The following is a 23,412-nucleotide window of genomic DNA, read 5'->3' as shown; positions in this document are numbered from 1 at the left end:
TGGAAAAATAACTTTAGGAAGGTTTTTATTTTATTCTTTCCATTGTAAATTAATTAATTCCTAATTTAATATAAAGGAATTAATTAATCAAACTTAGATTAGGAAAGGAAGTATAGTTTCAGCCAACTAGGTTTTTTTATGTGTGGTGGCTGGTTTTCTTTATGTTCTAGGGTTTTATTTCATGGCTTTGTAGCCTATTTAAAGGCTTAGTTATCAATAAGAAAACAACTTTGATTTGATTAAGAAAATACTTGTAAGATTAATTATCTCTTTGTTCTTTGAGAACACCTAAAACACCATTAGAGAATTGGTTGTTTTAGCTTGACTTATCAACAGGTTTTCCATCCCCTATTGTGGCGTCTTCATTATACCAAGGTTTCTAACCACAGGTTGGTTAGGGGTTGAGGTCCATTCCATTAGAACTTGAACTTAATTAAAGATCCGGGCTAATATAATACGGGTTTAGGAGCAGGTCGTCCTAGGTTCGTATCAGTTCAGTTACACTTGCACTCTTTGTTTTGCAACATCAAAGACCAAACATTATTTATGTTTATACATTTTATTTTATCTTGTTATGTTTAAGAACAATATCCTTTTTTTAATGCCCTAAGCTCATTATCTAACTTAAGGCCTTTTTTGTCCAGTTGCTGGAATTGTATTTCCAGCAACATAAGTCCACTTCCTTGGATTCCGTTTGAAGTAGGTTTGGGATTTGGATATGATAAACTAGATATGTAGAGGAAGCAGCAGCAAAATGAATGGCCCAATTTGGAGCTGGGAAGGCTGAGTTAAGCCCAATACAATCTGACCTTTGTGCAGTTTTGTTGCCCAGAAAACTGGGCAAAACTGCCTCGGGTTTGATTACTTTTTAATGGGTAAATGGACTTTGTTTTATCTGGTTTTTGGCTAGAATATATTTTAATATTCAAAAAGGCTTCCCTCTAATTTTCAAGTCAAATGGAGCTGGTTTTCAAATTCAAATGCCTTAGACAAGATGAACTGCCCATTAAAGAAGGTTTCTTGCATGCCCAGCACATTGATTAGAGTTAGTTGAGGTAGTTTGGCTTGGTTGGTTACTTTTAATGCTTTTGTATTTATTGCTCAATATGGCAGCATGCCTTATTGTCTTTTTGATATATTTAAAAGTATGAAAATTGTAATGAAAAACATTGAGAAAGAGAATATTCAAAAACAGATTTTGAAAAACAACATTTTTGGCTCTCTCTCTCTCAACTACTACATTTTGGTTTCTTCTTCTTCCCAAAAGCTAACAACCTTCTCAAGAACCCTAAACCTCCATTAAAACCAGAAACAAAACCTTAACAAACCAAAAAAAAAACACAATCAAGAACCAAGAACCAACAACAATCATTCTTGACTAACACCTTGAATGATTGTGCTCTAGGGTACAACAACATAAACCTACACCAAATTCCATCAACTATGGCTATTTTTAAAAAAAAAACCCACTACCAAATAGATTTAAATACCGTGCCCATTTTCTAAAATTTTAAAATCACCTTTGTCTCCTTCATCATTTTGAAAATTTGCAACCACTGTATCAACAGCAGCTACCATGGAGGATCGGAGGCGGCAATTGATAAAGCATTTTAGTAAGTTTAACAAAGTATAAAGTTCATTTTTTTTATTTATTTTTTTTTTGCCTTTTCTGGTGAAATATTCCCAAAAAAAGAAAAGAAAAAAACTACATTTTTTGGCACAGATGTTTTCCACAGCTTGAGGTGCTTGCCCTACAATTTGACAATGCCCAAAATCGCTTCAAAATAGGTCCATTAATGGCTACAGGCATCTAAATATGGCAAACTACAGCTATGTATGTATGTCTTTTTATTTTTCTTTTTTCTCAATTATAATAATTTTTTTAATATGTTTAAAATAATTATTTCTTCTATTTTGATGTTTTAAGCGAAGCGTAAATGTAATGTAAATAGTTTACTGATCAAGTCGATCTAATTTGACATATATATTTATTTATTTATTTCTTTTAGAAAACTACTGGCATGCATTACTGAATTAATGTACCACTTTAAATCAAAATAATTGAAGGTGACATTAGAAAAAAAATATATTCTAACTTTTTAAAATGATACTATTTTTGAGTTCTTGAGAACAATGAGATCAACTAAAATCACTTATGAATAAAAAGAAGTAAGAGTGAATAATATGCTGAAACTTGAGAAGTTTAACGAATTTTGAGTGTTGATGATTGATTGATTGAGAGATATTCTTGAGCTGTTGAAGGATTAATGTTTAGCTTCCAAAGCTTCCCGTTTATGTAGTTTTCTCAAAATTTCAATCCTTATTGAAATAAGTCGTCTATTAGATAAATGACATGAAAACAAAAAATAAATAAAATTATTATTTGGGTTGAAACATCTCCTTCATCCAAAACTCCTTACGAACAAAATCCAAATATTTTATCTTAGGTGAAAATTATGGCTCAAACAAAATCAGAAACATAATAACGCAAATGATCATTCAAGTTTACACAACTCTATTAACTAGGAACCAGTTTCCAAAAATGGATAATCTGTGTAACCAAGAACAGGATCAGGAATATAGAATGTATCTCTAATATACATATTTAGAGGAGCATTGAGCTCAAATCTCTTTGGCAAATTTGGATTAGCCAAGAACAAACGACCATATGCAATGAGATCTGCATGGTTTTCCATCACGGCCCTGCTTCCGTCCTCCCTGTTATAACCCCCTGCTACGATGAGGGTACCATTGAAAGCCTTTCTAATGGATTGAAGGCTATCAAAGCATTCAATCATTTCTCCAAGCTCCTTCATTCTTGGCTCCACCATGTGGCAATATAGGATCCCATATTTGTTCAAGGATTGAACTATATGAAGGCCTAATGCATTTGGATTGGAGTCCTCTGATTCCATGTAGGCAGCAAATGAAGATAGTCTTATTCCAACTTTATCTGCTCCAATCTCATCAACAATTGCCTCCACAATTTCTAGCGCAAATCGACAACGGTTCTCCAAGGATCCACCATATTCGTCTGTTCGATCATTCACTTGGTCTTTCAAAAATTGGTCAATAAGGTAGCCATGAGCACCATGGATCTCAACTCCATCAAAACCTACATTATAGTATATTGTATCAGACAACATTAGTATCATATGCATATGAACAAAATTATATTAAACAGAGAAATGGTATGGAATGTTGGTTATTGCATTACTGGTACATCAATTTTTTGCAATTCTCCAATTTATTTTATTAAAAAAAAAAGGTAATAAACAAAATGATCTTCCTCAAGGGAGTTTGTACATTTTTTATCCTAGGCAAATATAATGATAACTAGTCTCAAAGGACTATTATGAAATCATCAAAACAGTTGGTCAAAGAAAGAAAGAAAAAAAATTGATATGTTCCTTTTCTCCGGATCCAAGCATTTTTTTTTTTTTTTTTTGACTGGTAATTTGACCTCTAAAAACTTTATAAATTTGGGAAGAAGAACCTACCTGCTTCCATTGCATTTCTTGCAGCAAGTCTAAAATCATTGACGATTCCGGGAAGTTCATTTGTTCTAAGCCGCCTTGGAGGTGTTTATAGTGCAAAATCGACCCCATTATCTGTTAATGGTTTGTCTGTACTAGAGATTGGAGCTTGGCCATTTGGTTGAAAAGCTAATACACTCAAAAACAAACACTTTGAATGAAAATTCAAGATCTTACATATAAGCATATATAACATGAAATTTTACCAGAAACTTCAAGGCAAAAGAAGATTAATCTTCCTAATGTATCAAATTTCTTCACGTCAAATATAAGTAAAAGAGTTAAAAGTCTCAAGTTTGTTATATAACTAATGTCTAAGAAAAAGTTTTCAATTCCAACTGAATTCTTTCAATGTCAAAAATAATATAATAATGAATTACAAAAAAAAAAAAAAAAAAAAACTACATAATGCTAAAGGAAAGTAGTTAAAAGCAAACCGCTATTTGCAACTCTTCCTTGATGCCAAATTTGACAGAAGAAGATACCGCCTTTGGCATGAACAGCACCAACAACGGGTTTCCAAGCTTCAACTTGCTCTTTTGTCCATATACCAGGCATATTTGGGAACCTATTCGCATAGAAAGGGAAAAGATTGTTAAGGAACTTCAATTTCAGTGCCCTTAAAGGAATAAGCTTAGTAAAGTTTACCCCAGAGAAGTGTCGGAAACTCCAGTTGCTTCAGAAATGAGAAGACCTGCCTTGGAGGTCCTCTGTGAGTAGTATAAGATGGCATGTGGCTGAGGAACATTGTTGTATGATCTTATTCGAGTCAGCGGTGCCAAAACTATTCTGAAAAATTTGCAACAATACATTATGTTTATTAGCTAACTTAACACATGAAGGTTCTGTTTTAAGTGTGCTTAAAAGGTGCGCATTATTTTTTATGAATTCGAGGGCTTAAAAGGATTTAATTGGTAGAAAACCTGCAAAAACGACAAGCATTTTAAAGCAGAGCTAAACATTATTGAAATGTACTTGAGAGATATATCAATGGTAACTAATAGTATGTAATTAGCCCCAAAAAAAAAAAAAAAAAAAAAGAGTAGCTTAAAACTTTATAACAACTCTTTCAGCCATGAAGCATTATAATGAGAGTATGAGATAGCACAAATACAATGTGCAAATCCATTATATTGTAACATAATTCTATATACCTCTCTGTCATAAAAACAGAATGTCTTTTATTTTCCTGTAGAAACATTGTGCTTGAGTGCACTTTCCTAATCTATTCATGGTACTTGATGAAATTTACAATATTGCATTTTTGGCAATATGAATTAATGAGCAGAGAAATGGAAGCGGTAGTATATACCTATGAGACACTGAAGTTTCCCAACTCGTAAGGTGTAAGAAGAGGGATATTGGTAATGGTTGAATCTTCTTCCGATGTGTGAGATTGATCCTCTATGCTGGTTTTGCTTTCCATAGGATTCTGATTATTAAAATTTTTACCCTTTTTCTTTCATTATTAATGAAGAAGCAAGTATGTACATGCAAAATTTTCTCTCTCCATTCCCCTCTACTAAAAAGGCCATCCCATTTTAAAAAACAATAGCTAAATAAAATAAACCACTTCAAATGAAATAACTGCTTTTTAAATGAGATATATCTTATTATTCATGGAATAAAAACAGAAATAAAAAAACTAAAATAAAAGATCTCTATTCACATAGGCTTTAATAAAATGGCCAAACATCTGTCTGTCTCAATCCATTTTTGTTATTCTTACTATTACTTTTTGTTCATGTTATAAATGAGCATTGCTTTCATTTTATCATGTGCTTCATTTTAGGTATTCACCAAAAAATTTATACAAAAAAAAAAAATGTCTTACATTTAGGGGGCAGTTGCATGGAACAATGTCTATGACTGGTAATGGTCTCGAAATTATGGAAAGTTAAAATTATCATTTATACAGCGACCAACGGAATATGTATTAACTCCGCATGTCAGGCAATATCACAGCCAAGATCCAACATCAGTGGGATCCTCACAACGCAACAAGTCTACTATCGATCATCCAATTGTCATGCAAGTAAATAAGTCTTTTACTTGCTCTATTCAAATAACATCTCTGTATGAGTATTGGATTTTAGAATCCTCGTTCACCAATTTTTTATTATTCTCGTACCATTCCAAAGATTCTATTTCATGCTCTTTATTTTAAATTTCAAATTTTTCATTTCATAAAGTTAATTTTTTGAGAAATGATTTCAATATATTCATTATAATAATTTTGAATATAAAAAGTCAATTTATCTTTTGAAATATATAAATAAATTAATATTTTTAATTTAATATTATATTATTTTAATTAATGCATTACACATTTCTATATCGTTATTATAATATTTAAAAAGTAATTTTAATAAAAAAATATAAAAAGAGCTATAAATGTTTATTAATAAAAATAAAATAAAAAGTTTATGGAAGATCTTTTTTGGGGGAGGGCGGCGAGCGAGGAAAGTGATTGAATTTTTTTATTTTTTATTTTTTATTTTTTTATTTTTTTGCTTTTTTAGTTATCATTGTTGTCAATTTATGGTTTTGAAAAAGAAGCATCTAAACATAGAGCAATGCTATAGGTATCAAATTTTTTTATCAAAATTTTGATAATTAATTTTGTGATAGTTTTTTAATAGTATCAAATTGATATTGCTTTATATACATAGATAGATAAACCATTTAAAAGTTATCAAATCATGGATACCAAAATTTTGATAAAAAAATTTAATCACTCTAGATTTTGGTTGCCATATCATATTTTAATTAATTGAAAATATTCAATAATTTACTAAAACAATTGAATTCTTGACTAAACTAGGTAGGATTAAATATTCTTTTTCATTTTTATTCAAAATTTTTTTGAGAAAAATATAATTTCAATAATTTTGAAAATTTGATTAGCCTTTCGCACTAAATTTGTAAAACCAAATAAACATTTATACTCTTTGAAGATGAAAAAAATTTGATTTTGGCAATAATTAACTAACTAAAGTAAATTAAATATTTTTATAAAGAAAAAGCTAACTGAAGAAATATGTAATTAAATCCATAAATTTGGCAACTCAATTTTTGTGTAATTAATATAAAAAGTTAGTATAAATAAATATTGTAATAATCATATTTTTGTTTTAATTACATATTTCTTAATCTTTTGTTATTAAGTTATTGTGATGACAAATAATATATTTAATATAGAGGTTAGGTAATTATTGTTTTGCAAGAAAAATAATATATATTTAGATTATATTTGGTTTAAAAAATATTTTCATTATATTAAGTAGTTATTATTATAAAAAAGTACATGATAGATAAAGAAAACATTAAAACAGAAAACAAAAAGATTAAAAAAAAAAATTGTATATGGAAGAGTTGATGAAAGGGGCACAATTGGATTTTGAGGTCACACTAGTAAACGAGAAAAAGATAACTAATGAAAATAAAAGTACCCCAAAAAATAAATAAATAAATAAATTGAGGAGCTGGGGTGTCATGAGCCCCCTGGACCCCACACGGATCCTTCCATGCTCGGGGATGCCTTTAGCAAACAAAATTAGATATAATACATAATTATCATTATAATTCTATCTAGGAGGTTGGGCCAAGCACTAATTGACCCGTCCACGCGCTATCAATGCGTAATTTTAGGTATAGTAAAATTTTATATGATATGATAATATAATATAAATCAATATTAATATCATCTGATAAAATTTAATAAATTAATTTATTCTAATATACAAAATATGATAATAAATTATAAACTATTAAACCTACGAAGAACATTTTTATAATTATGCAAGTATTATAATATTAAAAATAATTAGCTTATTATTTAAATATGTATTGAATTGTTATTTTTAGTTTAATTTTTTAAATAAATAAGTTTATTTGTAATTTTTTTAAAAACATCATTTTATTATTCAAAAAGTTAGTCAAATTTGAATTTTTAAATTTATATGTATTTTTAATCGGTTAATAGCTCAGATGATATGTTATATGATAATTTAATAAATGGATTGAGTTTTTCTATTTCCACAAGAAAATTTAATGGATTGTATTTGGATTGATTGCATTTCAAACGAATATGATACGACACAGCATGACATGAACACGATGTAACATGATACATTGTCAGGTCTACATAATCCTGTGGAAAATTTATTTCATTAATTTTTTTTATTTAATACTAACTATATACATAATATACTTTTGTATTTAATTCTAACTATATACATAATATATATATAAGTCCATCTATGGTATGAATATTCAAAAGTTTTTGTCATGTGGACATCCACAAAGATGGTGGTCTTTGAAAAAACCAATGTCAATATTATCACACAAACATAAATACTGACGACGATTTTTGAAAAACTATCGTCTTTGCAGACATCTATACAATCAAAATATACGAACATTCACACCATAGAATCTTTAATATATATATATATATATACACATATTGTGCTTCAATTGCTTTCAAAGTAATGTTATAAGTACAAACTTATTTACCAATTTTTATATGAACCAAGGCAATAAATAATTTTATAATATTTTATTAATTTCTAAGATTTTATTTTTTTATTTTTAAAAATTACTTATTAATATTTATTTTTTCAATTATTATACATGCAACTAAGCACATATTAAGTTGATCAAATGATTTTACCATTAGGGTTTCCTTTATCAACTATTGGATCGCTACAACAAGTGAAATTTAAAATTACATTTATTATTTACTAGGTTCATACGGAAATCACTTTGTCAAAATATGGTTTTATTAAATCACTAAATCTATATTAATCCATTAGTAGATTTTTGAATTACAATTTTGATGTTAAAACCATCAAACCTATCTTATATAAACTTCACGCATTATATATATATATATATATATATATATATTTATCATATATATAGTTTTGCCATAGAAATGACCAAGTTCATTCTATAAAGTGAGAATTTAATGTCAAATATTATTTTGGAAGAGTCGGTTTTGCTCCAGAATAGACAGGTCCACTCTATAAACATATTACATTATACAATGTGCGATCTGGAGCAAAATTGTCCTTTTTAAAATGACATTCGGTGTTATGTTCTTACCATATGAAGTGAACCTAATCTTTTTTTTTTTATAGCAAATTCATATATATATATATATATAATTATTCCCTGATATAGATATTTTTCCTTTCTTAATGTGCGAACACTTACAAAAATAATAGTTTTTGAAAAAATCATCATTTTTATGAATATATATACTTTGAGAAAAATACAAATAGTCGCACAATACAAGAACTTTATGTCTATATATATATATATATATATATATTATGACATATTACTTACCGCATCAAATAGTAAATGACTCGATAGCTTAACTTCTAAGTGCATTAGTCCACTCTTTTTATGTGAGAGGTAATTTATACTTTAATAAAATCCCACTGTTGCAAGCGTGCCACCTTCTAGATTGAAGGAAAGAGAGGAAATAATAATAACAATTGCAAAAAATAAAATAAATCAGACGATTATATTTAATTGCAAAGAACAAACAATTAGGAAGATTCTAATACTTTAATGATCAAAAGACTTTAATAAACTAAGAAAAATAAATAAGAACAATGCCAAAAATAATAATAATAATGATAATAGTAATTGAAGCCAATAAAATAGACGGTCCAAGAATCAGCACAAAATTAAATTGCTAAAAATAAATACTAGATAGTCTAAGAGTCAGCATTAAATAAAACTAAATAATAGACGGTCAAAAGGTCTGTTCTATATTAAAAATTAGAATTAAAAATAAAAAAAAGTATTCTAGTTTAAAGAGATATAGTAGAGACTCAAGTCTCTTAGCGAATGAGGCTTCAATATATAGTAAAAGAAGTTATCCATATATCTCTTTCTTTTTCGATGTGGGATAATTGAAAACCTTTTATTTTCAAAATCCAATAGATTTTTCTTCTTCTAATCCATATGAGATATTTTTTATTATGCTTTTTTATTATCTTGAATCGAAAATATTGGTACAAACACCCACCTAAAACCATATATTAATCTTGTCTTGATCGGATATTTCAATTGCAAAACCAATACCATTTTCACTTATAAAAATCCAGAATTCAATTTCCCCATTTTTAATATTAAAAAAGGTACCATTAATTATCTTGTATCCCATGGTTAAGTTGACATTTTCTTTAGAGTTTCGATGAAATCTCATATATATATATATATATATATATAGGTGTAAATATCACAAATCCCTTTCAAAGAATATTATATAATATAAAATTCAGAGTCCAAATTTTTCCAGCCAACATCTAAAAAATAGGAGCTAATATGTTGCCAGGGATTTTGTCCACCTTGTGCATGATGGATTGACAAATGACGTGGGACTAATCTCCCCAAGTTCAGAAATGCTAACTCCAAAGTCCAACCCAACATATCAGTGACCGGAGCCTATCACATGGCCCAGATCCCAAATCCATTCTAAGCCCACATGGGTCGCCTTTGGGATTATTTCCTCCTGCTTTTGCGTCAATTTTTATAATTTTTTTAGAAAAAGTGTTTTATTTTATTTATTTATTATTATTATTATTTTTTTGAAAACGGCGAAAGATGCAAGTTTCACTTTGTGATTTTGGTTTACAGTTCATAAGTTTTCCATTGCATGAGGTGCTTACCTTTCAGCTTGACAATGACCAAATCACTTCAAATTATGGCCATAAATGGCAACAGGTATACAAATACAAACTACAAGGTGAATCAGAAATTTAATAAACAGATTATAAATATATATAATATACGAAATTAATCAACTAGAACAGCACTTGCTTCTTGATTATTATCATAATCATGAGTTCTCTTGTACAAATAATTTGTTAATGAGTTTACAATATTGTGAAAAGGGCACATCTTTATTGAAGACATGAACAATATTTAAATACGAGCAAGTAATACAACAAACCTCACTAAATCCTTATTACACGTGTACGACTAACATTACAAATATAAGTAATGCAATAATTAACAGTTAATTAAACTAAATTAAATTCTAAGAAGAATGAACTAATTTGTCCAATTGTCATGTTGGTATGTGTAGATGTGAGAATTCCCTTCAATGCCTATGAAGTTCCTATTTATATAGAAAAAGATTCAAAATAGCTTTATGTGCTTCCAATTCCAATGTGGAATTAATGGCAACTCCATTTTCATGAATCTCTTTTATACATGTGAAAAATCCAATCACTTTTATCTCCATACAATATGGGATAGTTATCATTCTCTAAAATGATACTTGAATAAATCAAACATAAATTTATAAAATTAATATGGTCCAAACAGTCCATAAGGTCGGAGACGCGGATGACACAAAACATCCAAAATTTGAAAGTGATTTTTCAAAAGGAGATAAATTACTGAGAGATGGTATCGGTAATCTTTTAACAAGATGAAAAGCAATCTGAAAAAAAAGAAAAAAAAAAAAAAAAAAACAAAACAAAAAGTCTGAAAACAATTAGGCAAATTCGATTAACCCAGCAAAGACAAGCCATTTCTTTTATTTGGTGATGCTGTCACATTTTGTTGGGAGTGTATGAATGTTTATAAAGTGAGTGATGCCATGTGTTTGTATTTTCCAAAAAAAAAAAAAAAAAACAAAACAAATAGACTTTTGAGTTCAAGAATCCACCACAAGTATCAAAATAAAATAATATAATAGGTTTTCGAAAATATTTTTCAACAACAGACTTAAATTTAAAGAAAACAAATAAAAAATGAAATATATTTCGAATAGGAAATGACCAAATATACTGTAAATGGTCTATAAGAATTAAACAATAGTTTAAACCATCAAAAGACCTGACAAGATCAGGTCCCAAAACATCTGAGTATTTTAGTTGAAGGAGTTGTAAACTAAACAACAACAACAACCAAAAGCCCCCATAAGTAGCTTGGAACTACCCTTAGCATATTTTGTGAATAAAAATAATTTATTTGAGTAAAAATATAAATTGGGCCTAACGAGCCTGTCGAACTCTTTGCATCAAAACTGGGTATCAGCATGCATCTTGTCTTCTTGACAACTTTGACATATTTCATCAAAGGAGTCAAATTCAGGAATATCATCCATCATATTTCTAGTATGTAAAAACTTCAAAAACTTATCACTGTCATTGATGCCATCTCCTGTTCGCATCAAATACCTTTCAAATAAAATAAATTTTTAACAACCTTAAATCCAATTGGAACACAGATGGTACAAATAGATTCTTTAAAATTAAAAGAAAAATTGTTGGGCAACAACTGAGCAATACACAACAAATTTTGTGATGATCTTAAAATAAATAAAACATTAGCAATTTGCTTTTGTCCTTGCTTATTGTGCATGATTACTGTACCTTTGCCTTCTATAAAAACCATTTCTCCATGTCCAAGTACCACCTTATTCCGAATGGACTTATTAATATGGCTAAAAAGATGTAAATCTTTAACCATGTATAAAGTGCTAATGTACATGACAAACGTTTTTAGATCTGCTTGTTCTTAAACCAGCAATTCTTCTCCACAGTGTTGGTCCTCTTACAATGACAGTGTGGTAGAAACTTGCCTTTATTTGATGATCCTCTTTTACCCTTCTTCTAGTCATCTATAGTTGAATTAAAATCAAATTTTAAGGTTGGTTTATCATGTTAGAAATTTTATAGATCTAAATATGCATAATAAATTCCATAAATCATAAATTACTAACCTCCAAACGCAGCCATTGGTAAATTAGATCTTTAATCCTGCAAAATAGAAAACAATGTAAAGTAGTGCCTATGGACACACTACTCTCAAACCACTTTCAAATCTCTGAAAACCCTAATATCAAAAAATACCGTATAGCATATATTTGTTTGCTTGCCTTAGACCTTTAAATAGTCTCTGCAAGTCAGACTTATCCATTAATTTTGACACACATAAATAATAATAATTTGATAATATAATTATACTAGGAAAAATATGGATAAGTCATTGGGCTTATAAAGAGAGTTGGTCCTCCAGTCCAATGGGCCAACTAGAGTCTTATAGAGAGTGTGTGACCAAGGGCCCTACTACAAAATAATAAAATAAACCAGTCCCATTAATGGCATAAATAGACCCTGTAAGTGAGTAATTGATTATGCCAAGTCCACAAATATTAATTTAATTCAACATTCTCCCACTTGGACTGCATAATCATCATCATATAAAATCCAAACTCACTTACTATAGAATCTCCCGAACCATAATGCCATTTCATCCAAATATATAGTATACCGACAGGGCACAACAATATACTAGACTAGGCAGTAGAGATTCTCTCAGTAAATCTCCCAAAACATGTTACCATTTCAACTGAGCACTTTGCATGCCATAAACTCAGTCTAGGTAGTAGAGATTTACCTAACCATGTGCAATCCCCCAACACACAAAACCATTTCATTCAAGCACATTGCGTATCGACAGGATACAACAATATACCCAAACTAGGTAGTAGGGATTCACCATGGCACCTGTGGATCAACATACACATATATATAGACTAATAGTCTCAACAGGCCTGTAAATATAAGGAGCAATAATATGTGTAATAAATCATCTCATAAATAAATAATGATCCACATACATCAATGTATTAAAATATTCAAAGAAATAAATAATTCTCAACATGGATATTACTACAGAAAACATAACAAACTCCCACTGACCCACAGCAGTCTCAACTGCTTAACAATCCCATACGAGACACATGCTCCTCAAATATGCCTACCGGTAAAGCCTTGGTCAGTGGATCTGCCACCATGCTATAAGTCGGCGTGTGAACAACAGTAATGAGGCCCTCTTCAACTTTCTCCTTTACCACAAAATATTTCACATCAATGTCCTTCGCACCAGGAGTACCTTTTAAATTATTGGAGAAAGACACCGCTGCAGTATTATCACAATACATCATAATAGGCCTCTCAATGGAGTCAACCACTCCTAAATCACGGATAAAATTCCGTAGCCAAACTGCATGACGGGTAGCCTCATAACACGCCACATATTCTGCCTCCATAGTCGAGGATGCTGTCACTGACTGCTTGGCACTCCGCCAAGACACAGCACCTCCTGCCATGATAAATATATAACCAGTGGTAGATTTCTTATCATCCACACAACCTTTATAGTCTGCATCACTATAACCCACTACTTCAAAAGAGTTGGTGCGACGATATGTCAACATATGATCTTTAGAACCCTGAAGATACCTAAAGACCTTCTTAACTGCTTGGTAATGAATAGGACCAGGATTGCTCATAAATCTACCAAGTACACCCACAGCAAAGGCTATATCAGGCCGTGTACAAACTTGAGCATACATCAAACTACCTACTGCTGAAGAATAGCGAACATTCTTCATTGCCATCCTTTCTCTATCATTCTTGGGACACTGATCCTTAGAAAACTTTTCACCTTTCGTAACCGGTACACTTCCAGGAGAACAATTATGCATATCAAATCTCTTAAGAATTCTATCAATATAAGCTGTCAGGACCCGTCCAGAATTCCTTCCCCGGAACCCTAGACAGCCCTGATCCCAGGGAAACCCTACCGAACTCTCCAACGGAAAATCCGGCAGAGCCTCCCCTAAGGGATTTACTTACCACAAATTTACCTGCACTGAAAACACACTTCTAAAATTGTCCCCTTATTCCTCCCACAGACTACAAATTGATTCCACAAATTTCAGCACTTCAAAATAAATACAGTAATCCAGTGCATAATAAATACAACAAGAGTGAAAGAAATAGTACAACTGCAATAAAAGAAGAACAGGGTACTTCACGAAGTAAAACAGCGATGAAGATCAAGTCCGCTCCGGATGAACACCGACAACCTGGTACCTAGAGGAACGGAATTTAAGAGTGTGAGATGCTAATCATCTCAGTGAGTGACCCTATCTACTATACAATATAATACCACAGTAATACAGTAGATAGATAATAATTAATTGGAAAAAATAATAATTTCTCTCAAAACCCTTACAATTCTCTCAGTTGGAAAAGTTCCCCTTTTAAAACATTTTCACAAAACCCTTGTATGTACTTCCCAAAAACCAAGGAACCAAACGAATTAATAAACAACAAATAAACAAATAAATACCCCAAATATAAATAAACTGCAATAAATTATAATAAATAATTTTTTTGAACACCTTTGGGGTTTTAAACTTTAATTGCAATTTACACCGACAATTACACCTGACGCACCACACCATATACCGGTGATGCCCTCCGATACCCAGCATCCCGAGCACCGACTAGCGGGAGGTTAAAGAGAGAAACCTGCAGTGGTCACTTCGGCGTCCCGACAGTACCGACTGCTAAAAACCATCACCCGGCCAAGGAGGGGGGCGGCTGTGCACAACAATAACCTTGCCTGCCCACGGTCCAATGGCAACTCACGGGTGAAGTAAAAACCGCACGCTAAACCAGATAATAATCGCGTGCTAAACCACGTGTCCATACACCATACACCAGAACACCAATACTGTATGAGTGCGTCTAAAAATAAACAATAACAACCAACCGTACCGTTTTTCCAAAAACCACCGTGGGAAGTATACCATATTTTCACAAAACACCATCCCACATATTTTTATTTAAATAACCCAGTACGAAACAACGATAATCAACAAACCACAATTTTCCTCGAAATACGAGATACAACCATAAAAATACCTCGGGCATAATTTATAAAATTTAAACAAATATTTTCGTAAAATATTTAACCCAATTATGCCCGGAAAATCAATTTTAAAAACCACGTACAAATACTACCAAAATACACATTGCTCATGCATAATAAATTAATTAAACCACAATATAATTCATAAATAAATCACACCACATGAGCATAATTTAAATACCAATTTAAATATAATTAATTGCCCAAAAATGATATAAAATCCAGACACAAACAATTACTGAAATTACTTGCTCATGTGTAATAAATACCGTTTAATCACAATATAATAATAATCGGGAATTTCTAATGACCCAAAATTTCATTTAACACCAATGGGTAAATATATATATAAAATAATATTTTTCCCGATTATATTTAAAATACACCACATGAGCACAAATTACAGATATCAAATTAATACTACATAAATACAATTAATTACCCCAAAAATATTTTTAAAGGTGGGTCACTCATCTGGAGCACGCAATTAACCTACGATCCACCACGGGATCAATTCACGACTCACCGGTGCTCCGAATCGAAGCTCGTGGGACGAGGATCACCAATCCGGTCTCCATCGACCCCAATTCCGCCGGAGGTGGCCGGAATTTGGTCGGGAAGTTTCGGCCGGTGTTCACTTCTCCATATCTCGCAAACCGCTTCGAATTTTTGGGATTGGAGGCCATTTTTGGATTCAGAGGACCCAAAATAGGGGGATAGGAGGCTCAATTGGGAGTGGGCTGGCCGGAAAACACAAGAAAAGAGGAGAGAGAAACTTGGCCGGCCGGCGGCTTCTCCGGCCCGATCGGCGCGCGTCCGGCGGCGGCTGGCCGTGAAACTTGGCGGCCAAGCTCGCGAGGTGGCGGGCTTCCTTGGTGGCTGGCGCGTGAGGGCTATGGGTGGCCGGAATTCAAAAACACGGGAGAGAGAGAGGGACGGCCGGAAGAGAAGAAAGAAAAGCTGCGTGTGTGTGTGTATTTCGGGGAAGAAGAAGGAAAAAAAAGAAAAAAAAAAAGAAAAAAAAAAGAAAAAGAAAAAGAAAAAGAAAGGATTGGTGTTTTCCCACGTGGGGAAAGAAAAGAAAAAGAAAAAGAAAAAGAAAAAGAAAAAGGAAAAGAAAAAGAAATAAAAAAGAAATAATTAAATAATATTAATAATAATATTATTATTCAAAAATAATAAAATAATTTGATTTTTTTCACATGGTTGACATGTGGCATTTCACCATGGTGACACATGGCCACCTTCATTGAGTCACACGTGGCACCTCGTTATGCATGTAAAAATAATATTAAAATAATACAGTATTTGAAAAACTTTACAGGTCCATAACTTTCAAACCACATGTCCAAATCGGACGTGCCGCTAGTCTACGGACTCGTATCGACGAGCATTTCACAACCATGCATGAGTCAACGCTCAAACTTGCATGAATAAAAAGTCAACTACGGCAACCCTTGGACAGTTTGGACCTCAACTTGTTTTGCTCATAACTTTCAAACTGTAGCTCCGTTTTCAACGTGCTACCAGTCTACGAACTCGTGCCAACGTGTACTTCGTAACGGTACCTCAGTCAACCTAGAATTCCAACCGGATCAAAAAGTCAACTTTTGACCCCTTCGGTCAACAGTCAACGGTCAACCTCGGTCAACGTGCAAAAATTCCGACATGGTTCGGGACGGGGTGTTACATAAGCTCTCTGAGATAATTGCACTACATAATTTGTCGTATCTCGAACAATCTTGATGCCCAAAACAAAAGAAGCCTCACCAAGATCTTTCATATCAAAATGGTTGCACAACATCTGCTTTGTCTCAGCTAATAGGTCAGTGTCATTAGTAGCCAAAAGTATGTCATCAACATACAACACCAGAAATATAAAACTGCTCCCACTGACCTTCATATATATGCATCTATCAACAACATTCTCCTTAAAGCCATTTTGGATGACAACCTCATCAAACTTAAGATACCATTGTCTTGAAGCTTGCTTAAGACCATAAATAGATTTCTTAAGCTTACAAACCAAATTACCATTCCCCGTTTGTTGGAAACTAACTGGTTGAACCATATATACATCCTCATATAAATCACCATTCAGAAAAGCAGTTCTGACATCCATCTGATGCAACTCCAGGTCATAATGCGCCACAATCGCCATAATAATTCTAAAAGAATCCTTTGTGGATACAGGAGAGAAAGTCTCTGTATAATCAATTCCTTCCTTCTGGCTAAACCCTTTAGCTACAAGTCTAGCTTTATACCTCTCCACTTGACCATTGGAGTCCTTTTTAGTCTTAAAGACCCATTTGCACCCAATAGGCTTGCTACCCTCTGGTAACTCAACCAAATCCCATACTCCATTTGATGCCATGGATTTCATTTCATCTTCCATTGCATCCAACCAAAAATTTGAATTTGAACTGCTTATGGCTTCCTTATAAGTGACTGGATCTGAATCATCACTTATGTCAAACTCATGCTCCTGCAAGTAAACCTCATAGTCATCAGGAATAGCTGATCTCCTAGTCCTTTGTGACCTCCTCAAGGGTACATTAGCATCTGCAATAGCTGGAATATCATGCTCTTCAACAATGAGTTCATTCTGACCAACTACTGGTTCATCAACTACTGGATCAACAATATCTCTATCAGGAACAACTATACTGGGAATGAAAACACTTTCTTCTCTAAATTGAGATTCCCTTGGACCATTACTATCATCAAACCCAAAATCATCTTCAAAATAAATGGCCCTGTCTGATTCCACGATCCTGGTGGTATGAGAAGGACAAAAGAATCTTGAACCCCTAGATCCTATACAATAGCCAACAAAATATCCACTAATGGTTTTAGGATCCAACTTCTTAATTTGGAGATTATAAATCCTTACTTCAGCTTTGCAACCCCATATTCGAAAATGATGCAAATTAGGCTTTCTTCCTGACCACAACTCAAAAGGTGTCTTAGGAACGGACTTACTTGGAACTTGATTCAAAATATAAGCTGCCGTCCTTAAAGCCTCTCCCCACAAATAATCTGGCAACCTAGAATTGGCCAACATAGACCGCACCATATCCAACAAAGTTCTATTCCTTCTCTCAGCTATGCCATTTTGCTGAGGTGTACCAGGCATCGTATATTGCGCATCTATGCCACACTCACGCAAATAAATAGCGAAAGACCATGGGTTCCTTCCAGTTTCATCATACCTACCATAAAACTCACCACCTCTATCAGACCTTACAGCTTTTATTTTCTTATTCTTTTGAAGCTCCATCTTTACCTTAAACTCTTTAAAGGCAACTAAAGAATCTGACTTCTCACGAATAAGCTCAACATGTCCATAACGAGAGTAATCGTCAATGAAGGTAATAAAATATCTATAACCACCCAAAGCAATTGGTGTAAAAGGTCCACATATGTCAGTGTGGATTAACTCCAAAACATCTCCACACCTAGCTAACTTATCCTTTCTTACCTTGGCAGTTAACTTCCCTTTCACACATTCAACACAAGTCAACAGATCAGAGAAATCAAGATTAGGAAGTATCCCATCCTTCACTAACCTTTCCATTCTGTGCCTAGAAATATGTCCCAAACGTTTATGCCATAACATTGAGGAATTGTCATTAACTCTTGGGCGTTTGGAAGCAACAGTAGAATTAACAGAGAAATTGAGACCATTATTAAATAAATCAAGCTTATATAAATTGCCACATAAAGTTCCAAAACCAATAAATTTACCATCTTTAAATAATTCAACTTTGTTATTTCCAAACAAAAAACTATAACCTTGACTATCCAAAACAGAAATAGATAACAAGTTTCTTCTTATTGAAGGTACATAAGAAACTTCTTGCAACTCCAAAACATATCCAGTGGCAAGCTTCAACTTGATTGTTCCCACAATGTCCACCTTCACTCTTGAGCTATCTCCCATATAAACATGCTGCTCAAGATTGGTTGGGCCCCTTCGGCTTATCATCCCCTTTCTTCTCTTGCTTTCCCTTTAAGGTCCAACAGTCTATCTTCTTGTGTCCAACTTTATTGCAGTATCCACATCTTCCATTGAAGTACTCTTTCCTTTCTCTAATCTGAAAACCACCATCCCTAGGTCCTTTAGGCTTCATACCAGAAAACTTCTTCCTATTGGGGTTAAAACCCTGCCCAGGCTTGAAACCTTGTCCTGGCTTGAATCCTTGTCCCTTCTTTTGGAAAAAACTTCTTGGACTTATCTACCTGATGTGAAACCATAGCAACAGACCTAGACTTACTAAATTTAATATCATCCTCTTCCTTGACAAGGATAGTAGTCAATTCCTCCAAACTACAACATTCTTTCTTAGCATTCAAACTCGACCTTATATTATCAAACTGTGATGGAAGACTCCTCATTATAGAATAGGTCAAGAACTCCTCTCCAATGTCCATCTTAAGATCCTTCAGCTTATTATAATAAGAAGAAAGTAGCATAATATGGTCCCTTACTCCTTTAATACCATCATACTTGGTATTGTTCAATAGGTCCAAATAATGATGCTTCTCATTCATATCAAACTTGATAAACTTCTTTCCTATCTCCTCAAGAAGTCCCTTTGCAGTATCCACTTTAGGAATACTAGCATATATGGCCTCATCCATGTAATTCTCCATCATCATCATACAGCACTTATTAGAGTGTTTCCAATCCTCATAAAGTTTCTTAGCTGCTGCAGTACTCTCATCAGTCGGTATCTCTGGTGGATCTATCTCCAAAGCCAAATCCAATTTCATGAAGGTCAAATTCATAACTAAGGTTTTCTTCCATTTCTGATAATTTGTCCCATCCAATTTCATCATGGCAGTCATAGGCATAAGATTTGGGGTGCTACTAGCTGTAAAAATAGTAAACAACAAGACATTTAAAAAATTTAAGACAATTCAATACATATTTTTCAGCCCCTCAACACAAAAAAAACAAACACAAATATCGCTTAGGGTCTTTGTAGCACTAAAGATACCCTTACGCGGGCCAGGGACAGTCAACCAAATAACCACAATCAAATGCATTGAACTGAATCACCGACAGGGCAACTCAGAACCTGCAATACATGGCATTTAATTAACTTCCACTGCCATTCCAGGCGTCATACAAAGCAACTAAAACTACCGACAGGGTAGCTTAATTACCCGTATAGACCCTGGTTAATAAGTGGGAGAAAAAATAACATATTGGCAATTTCATGAAATAGGTAAATATAAAACATCCCATCCACTATGCCAATATATATTACATTGGTACACATAATGCAGATAAAATAAGTCTCACGACAGGTGGGTACCTAAAATCCCACACTACTATGCCAACTAGGCACAAAGCCTCTTTGGGTAAGCTCACACAATCCAATTTTCCAATCATAAATATTTAATTTAATTTAATAAAATTGGAATGTGATAATTAAACAAATAAACAAATATTAAATAAATAAATTGAACAATTGAATCACTAAATTAATTAATAAATAAACAAAAAAAAATCAATAAAAATAAATAAGTTTTTTTTTTTTTGGCCTGCTGACGTCGTTTCTCTCATCTTCTTCAGCCAACCGGGTCACGGGTGACCCGGTTCCAGTCCAAACGGGTCACGCGACCCGCTATGCTTACCCGGCCAAAACTCACCGTTCCGGCCACCTTTTCCGAAGATACCGGCGGCGTTAGTTTCGTCTTCCCTTGGGCAACGTTTCCCACAAACAAATTTGATTCAAAAACAACTCAAAATAAACATCCAATCTAGGTTTATTTTCGGCCAAAACACAAACAAAAAACCCATGGAAACACAAGAAATTCGAGCAAATTTTAGTCAAAATTGATGCTGTTTGTTTCGTTTATTCTTGGGAAACTTTTCCCCAAATCAATTTGGTCCAAAACCCAGAAAATTAGCATGTGAAATTCATGGCCGAAAACCCAGTTTTTTTTTTTTTTTTTTTTGAACAAGCCCGATATTTACAAAAAAAAAAAAAAATTTTATTTATTATTTATTATTTATTTATTTTTTTTAAGAACAAACAAAAAACCGACCATGAGTATATATATATATATATATATATCTAGAACATTGATAATAGTGGCAAAAAACACAGATCAATATTCACATGCTAACTGCAATAAACTCCAAAGAAATTTACTATGCATATTAACCATGAGCTCTGATACCAATTGTTAGAAATTTTATAGATCTAAATATGCATAATAAATTCCATAAATCATAAATTACTAACCTCCAAACGCAGCCATTGGTAAATTAGATCTTTAATCCTGCAAAATAGAAAACAATGTAAAGTAGTGCCTATGGACACACTACTCTCAAACCACTCTCAAATCTCTGAAAACCCTAATATCAAAAAAATACCGTATGGCATATATTTGTTTGCTTGCCCTAGACCTTTAAATAGTCTCTGCAAGTCAGACTTATCCATTAATTTTGACACACATAAAATAAAAATAATTTGATAATATAATTATACTAGGAAAAATATGGATAAGTCATTGGGCTTATAAAGAGAGTTGGTCCTCCAGTCCAATGGGCCAACTAGAGTTTTATAGAGAGTGTGTGACCAAGGGCCCTACTACAAAATAATAAAATAAGCCAGTCCCATTAATGGCATAAATAGGCCCTGTAAGTGAGTAATTGATTATGCCAAGTCCACAAATATTAATTTAATTCAACATATCACCCTTGGACTTAGCCAGAAACACTACATCGATTCATTTAAAATTACGCATTGCATCCTTTTGCTCCTAAGCTTGGAGTTTGCTTATCAACTTAGCATACTGACAAAGTAGTCAAGTGACATGACTCCTTAATAACTAAAATCTTCCACTCCATTTTATCTAAGGCGTTTACCATAATCTTCTCCATAACTCTTTGATCAAGGAAGCCTGAAAGGCCTAATTTTCAACTTGAAATTATACCGATGATTCCCGAGTGATAAATCCACTGAAGCCTATGCTACCGTCTTTTGTGTAGAGAAGTTAGAGTTACGACATTCCAGTCTCCAATTAGATTTTCGTTATTTGATGTTTTTTGAATAAGATTCCCAAACTAAAAACTATAGAATGTTCTATTTTTTATTTATTTTTAATTCGATTTCACACTCTTTGCTTGGGGAAAGGCTCTCAGTTCTCCCAGCTCTGAGGAACCAATCAATCTCTTGTAGACCCTAGCCATACGACTATCAATTTCTATTCATCTCTCCCAACGCACCATTTATGCATCTGTTTGACACCTATCAAAAGGAAGTCATATCCATCGAATCTCATTGAAACAGCAGCTAGGGGACCAGATACCGAATTTGAAAGTTAGGAAGTGTTATAAAGGATGAGACAAAGCCTTAGGAGGACTTTAACCTTAGTTATCACAAGATAAGGCATGTCTCGAGGTAAGTCAGGTCCTAGCTGGAAAGATCAAAAGACCGATTTATTTAATAACTGTTATAACTATTTAGTTAATTTTTGTGTACTGGTAAATTTTCAAGATTTAAAATACTGAGTCATAAATGAGTTAGTCTCAGAATGTGCTGGAGCATTAAAAACAAATCTCGTTAAAAATGGTAAGTGACTTAGAGACTTCACTTATTTTAGGTGGTTAGGCACTGACATCTCTTTTTAATAATTTTTCAAATTATATTAAGGAAGTTTTTGATGCTTATTTTCATAGTGCTTATGCTTTTTAATGTATGAAATTTTGGACCCTTTTTCTTTGAAAAAATGGGAGACTGATTGATCCATATTTATATTGATAGATCAATTTATCAATCGATTAATAAGTTATTAGCAATGGATCGATATACCCATCAATCGGTATATGCGTAATGATCATTCAATATGTGCTTAGCTATCGATTGGTCAATCTATAACACTTTATCAATCAATTGGTCACAAAAACAAGTTATTATCTTCACCGATTTTAACGTTTCATGTGATGCCCAAAACCTCCATAGCTACCCTTTCTCTCTAGATTTCACCCTAAAGACATTCTTATCAAATCTAAAAGAGGTTTTTTAAGGAAATCATGGTTTCATTTAAATTTTATCATCAAACATATGACTGTTCCATTTCTTTCTAGTTTCCTCTA

At 32.7% G+C, this 23,412-nt stretch overlaps 1 protein-coding gene and 1 pseudogene across 1 annotated transcript; both read right to left on the bottom strand.

The window, feature by feature from the left end:
• Nucleotides 1-2,522: 2,522 nt before the first annotated feature.
• On the bottom strand, nt 2,523-4,104 carry LOC107421477 (12-oxophytodienoate reductase 1-like; annotated as a pseudogene).
• Nucleotides 4,105-11,586: 7,482 nt separating this feature from the next.
• Nucleotides 11,587-21,669, bottom strand: LOC132803782 (uncharacterized). Its single transcript, XM_060817305.1, has 4 exons — nt 21,557-21,669; nt 19,631-20,173; nt 11,942-12,028; nt 11,587-11,729 (listed from the first exon to the last, which is right to left on the bottom strand). Exons 1-4 carry the CDS (start codon nt 21,570-21,572, stop codon nt 11,587-11,589), a joined length of 789 nt encoding a protein of 262 aa, XP_060673288.1. The 5' UTR covers nt 21,573-21,669.
• Between the last annotated feature and the right edge of the window lie 1,743 nt (nt 21,670-23,412).

This window comes from Ziziphus jujuba, chromosome 5, assembly GCF_031755915.1.
Source record: "Ziziphus jujuba cultivar Dongzao chromosome 5, ASM3175591v1".
In the NCBI taxonomy this organism is placed as follows: domain Eukaryota; kingdom Viridiplantae; phylum Streptophyta; class Magnoliopsida; order Rosales; family Rhamnaceae; genus Ziziphus; species Ziziphus jujuba.
Note: the sequence above shows the minus strand (reverse complement) of the source record. Positions and strands in the feature narration are given on the sequence as shown.